A 4,200-nucleotide genomic window follows, 5' to 3' on the forward strand; every position below is an offset into this window, starting at 1 on the left:
AATCATGATCTCTTCAAATTCGTGAACAGTTTTTAAATTCACAAACTTTGTTATCTGTGATTTTTTTTCAAAATCAATGAACTTCTTTTGAAATTCGGTGAACTTTTTCTCAAAATCACTGAACTTTTTTTTCAGTTTCATGAAATCTATGAACTGTTCCAAATCCATGTAAGTTTTTCAATCTGTGAACTTTTTTTAAAATCATGGGCTTTTTCAAATTCATGAACTTCTTTCAAAATAGTATTTTTTTTAGATCATTGTTTATTTTTCTTAGTCAATTGGTTACTGTTTTGAACGCTGGATAGTGAAGCAATTGTACGACGTTCATTGCGTGAACGAAGGAAAGGAGCGAGCGACGGCCAGCGAAGGAAGGGAGGAGTGGTCGACCATTCTCGGAAAAAAAAGAGAGAGGAGGGATAGACTAGCTCGCTTCCTTCTTTTTATTTTTTTGAGGGGCGAAGGACAATTTATTGATTAACTGGAAAGTTCAAAGGAATACAAAAAGGGTCATGTGGATAGCCTAGTCGCAAGTGGCGACCCTAGTTAAGAGAAACTAAAATTCTAACCAAGCTATGAGCTTCTTTGTTTGTGTCCTTACCTTCGAGGATGATACCACATACTTCAAAAAGCTGCTGATTCACATCGATACCACATGCTTGCTGCGAGCTGGCGCCTGAAGCGCCAAGCTCCTCGGTCGTCAGCGCTAGACTTTTGGGCGATTATTTCCTGCACACGCTCACGGCCTCACGAAGCCCATGATCGATTGCGAAGCGAGATTTGTTTTTATCGAGGCGATTTGACGCCATCGATGATGTCTGAGTACTCCTCTGGTGCAGGCTGCTGCTGTGGATGTCACGTTCAAGTGTACTTTATATCTAGCGGTGGTTGACAATATAATACTTTCTCCATTTTAAAATATAGTGCGTCCGCGCTTTCTGAGATCCAACTTTGACTATAAATTTAACCAACAAGATCAACTGCGGCGGAAGAAAAAATTATATAATTGAAAACTTCTTTCGAATACGAATTCACTGATATAATTTTTGCTTCCACCGCAATCGGTCTTGGTAGTTAAATTTACGGTCAAAGTTGAAGCACAGGGACAAAGAAAGCACTACATTGTGAAATGGAGGGAGTAGTATATTGTCAGTAGATTATTTAGGCTGCTAATGATCGCAAGTATGATGCCATCGATGACGCTCCACCACTAGTAGTGCAGTGCAGATACTCTTCTTAATTTGGGTTAGTAAAATTTATCCAACGTCTGACGTTCACGATGACCTGGCTGAGACCAACGAGTCATCTATTTATTCCGTCTCCTCCGGGACAAGACATCAAGCACCTGAGCTGAGCTCCACATCGATCAGTACTCAAAGCTACTCCACTCTCGGCCGAGGGACTCAGTGTCACGGCGACCCAGGACCGAGGAAGAATCATGGATTCCGTGACGGTGTCGACGGCGGCGAAGCCCACCCTCCGCGTGGCGGCCTTCTGCGGCTCCCTCCGCAAGGACTCGTGGCACCGCGGCCTCATCCGCGCCGGTACGCACAATCCATCACCAATCACCATTATATAGTTGCTTAGCTCCCTTGGTTATTTTGCACTGCTGAGTGCAACTGAATTTGCATGACCTATCTAGCCGAGGAGCTGTGCGAGGAGTCCATCCCGGGGCTGCGCATCGACCACGTGGACATCTCCGGCCTGCCCATGGCCAACCCGGACCTGGAGACCGACGGCGGCGAGGGCTTCCCGCCGGCCGTCGAGGCGCTCCGCGACAGGGTCCGCGCCGCCGACTGCTTCCTCTTCGCCTCACCCGAGTACAACTACTCGGTCACGGCGTCCCTCAAGAACGCGCTGGACTGGGCGTCCAGGGGCAACAACTGCTGGGCGGACAGGGCGGCGGCGATCGTGTGCGCGGGGGGCGACTTCGGCGGGGCCAGGGCGTCGCTCCACCTCCGCCAGGTCGGGATCTTCCTCGACCTCCACTTCATCAACAAGCCGGAGCTCCACATCAGAGCGTTCGCGGAGCCGCCCAAGTTCGACGGCGAGGGCAACCTCATCGACGCCGTGACCAGGGAGCGGCTCAAGAAGGTGCTCCTCTCGCTCCAGGCCTTCGCGCTCAGGCTCCAGCACAACAACAAGGACGACTGACTGACTCAAGATCGGTGATGCTTGGCAGTTGGCACCGTGTACCGTATGTGCATTTCCCTAAAGTTTGATGACGTTCTGCTCCGTGCACCAGTATTCGTGGTTCCGTGAAACACTGTAGGAAGTGTGTGCTACCTTTTGTGTAATAAATCGCCGAAGAATTGCATCGTACTGTTGAACGTGTGCGTGCGTATGTGTTTTACCGTTGCTACTAGAACGCGAGGGCGCATGTCTATGTTGAGAAAACAATAGGAAGAAATTGATATTGTCGGAACATATGATGTTTTTATGTGGTTTTTTTTGTCCGTTAACGGCCTCCTTTGGTTCATAGGATTGAAAAATCATAGGAATATGAAAGTCATAGGAAATGAGATGACATGCATCTCAAATCCTATGCATAGGAATAGAAAAAGAGATGCCCTTTGATTCACACCATAGGATTTTTTCCATTGAGTCTAGGCTAATGTTTATTTTCCTATGAAATATGGAGGATAGGAAGAATTCCTCCATAGGAATAGGATTTCATTCCTACAAATCAAAGAGCTCTGAAGGAATTTTTCCTATAGAAATCCTATCCTATGAAAATCCTACAAAATTCCTCCAAACCAAAGGAGAGTTTGTGTGATTGTATCCTGTTTAGAAAGGCGAGGCGGCGGCAACGACTTTTTGAAGATGGAATAAGGTTCTCCTCACATAGCTCTCGTACCAATGGTGCGTCGGCGGATCCTGCTGGATTCGGTCGGCGTTTGTCTTCGGTGGATCTACTTGGATCCGGTCTACATCTGTCTGTGTTCGTGCGTCTATAGGCTGGATTCTTTCGATCTAAGTTTCTCTTCATCGGCGAGGTTGCTATTCTGCTGCACTAGTTATGTGTGGTCTTAGCATGAACACTTTCTGATTGTCTACTTACTATAACAAGGCTTGTCCATCTCCGGTAAGGGAGGGACAATGACGATAGTGCGCCTTCGGCTCGTTCCATTGCTCGTAACCGTCGCTAGATGGCGTACAGGCCTGGTTGCAATTGTTGTTACTTCTAATGTACTGCCATGTCTATTGATGAGTAGGTCGGAACTTTTCCCGGAAAGAAACTTTGGCTTAAATAGTTTATAGTACAATATCTTGATATAAAAGTGGAAACAAGACAAACAAATAATAACTACGGCAAGGCAACTTAGTGCATGGTGGACGTAAACAAGAAATCTAAATTTTGTGCTAAAAGGAATTGTCAATATTCTAAACATATCAAACAAGACCATTTATCTAAACATAGTTTCCTTGATTTTTTTTTGGTTCAAAAAGTTATGTGCCAATTCAGTGTTTTCGGCCTATGGTTGCATCTTTATGACTAATCTTTGCTTGTGAAATTAACATGGATGATGAGATAACCCAACTAATAAAGTATCTAATTTGTCACTGCACAAGATTTAATGATCCAAGTTACATGTACAAATATAATAGATAATCGTTTTTCCAAATAATCTAGATGTAAACCATTTCCTTGCTCAACACCTAGAAATAAGACCATGTCATTGTAGTAAACTGGCAAAACCAAGGTTGAATAAATTAACCTCATATCAGAGAAACAATTATGTTTTAAATTCTTTCAATCGTCTAACCCTTAGTGATGCCACATAATTGTATATTCACTTTTTTTCTTATTTCTAATATACCACTTTGTCGACTAATAGCCATCTTCGAAAACCATCCACTTGTAAATGCATTGTGTTGAGAAAAGAATTAGTACTCATCCCTGAATGGTCTTTCTGACAATGAAGGTCTGATGTCACTGTAATGTAAATTACCATTTTTCCTAAATATTTCCTTGTCTTGTAGGTTATTCCATCTAGATTTGTTAGGGAGTATCTTCGCCACACAAGCAAGAAGTTGACTCTCTGGGACCCACAAGGAGTGGCTTGGGAAGTTAGCTATGTCTATTGCAGCCAACGTTCTACTGGTGCTTTTAGTAGTGGGTGGAGCAAGTTTTCTCTCCATAATCATATGGAGAAGTTTGACGTATGCATCTTCGAGATCCTCTTCGAGGACAACATAAAA

The 4,200-nt window shown here is 44.2% G+C and overlaps 1 protein-coding gene across 1 annotated transcript; it reads left to right on the forward strand.

The window, feature by feature from the left end:
* Positions 1-1,347: 1,347 nt before the first annotated feature.
* Positions 1,348-2,429, forward strand: LOC119267171 (probable NADPH:quinone oxidoreductase 1). Its single transcript, XM_037548518.1, has 2 exons — positions 1,348-1,541; positions 1,640-2,429. Exons 1-2 carry the CDS (start codon positions 1,436-1,438, stop codon positions 2,149-2,151), a joined length of 618 nt encoding a protein of 205 aa, XP_037404415.1. The 5' UTR covers positions 1,348-1,435; the 3' UTR covers positions 2,152-2,429.
* Positions 2,430-4,200: the final 1,771 nt, after the last annotated feature.

This window comes from Triticum dicoccoides, chromosome 3A (genome assembly GCF_002162155.2).
Source record: "Triticum dicoccoides isolate Atlit2015 ecotype Zavitan chromosome 3A, WEW_v2.0, whole genome shotgun sequence".
NCBI lineage: Eukaryota > Viridiplantae > Streptophyta > Magnoliopsida > Poales > Poaceae > Triticum > Triticum dicoccoides.

What these genes read in the sequence shown, in the direction of transcription:
- LOC119267171 (XM_037548518.1), top strand. Translation starts at nt 1,436, where the DNA reads ATGGATTCCGTGACGGTGTCGACGGCGGCGAAGCCCACCCTCCGCGTG. An exon ending in CCGCGGCCTCATCCGCGCCG is followed by an intron (nt 1,542 to 1,639) that starts GTACGCACAATC and finishes TGACCTATCTAG; the next exon opens with CCGAGGAGCTGTGCGAGGAG.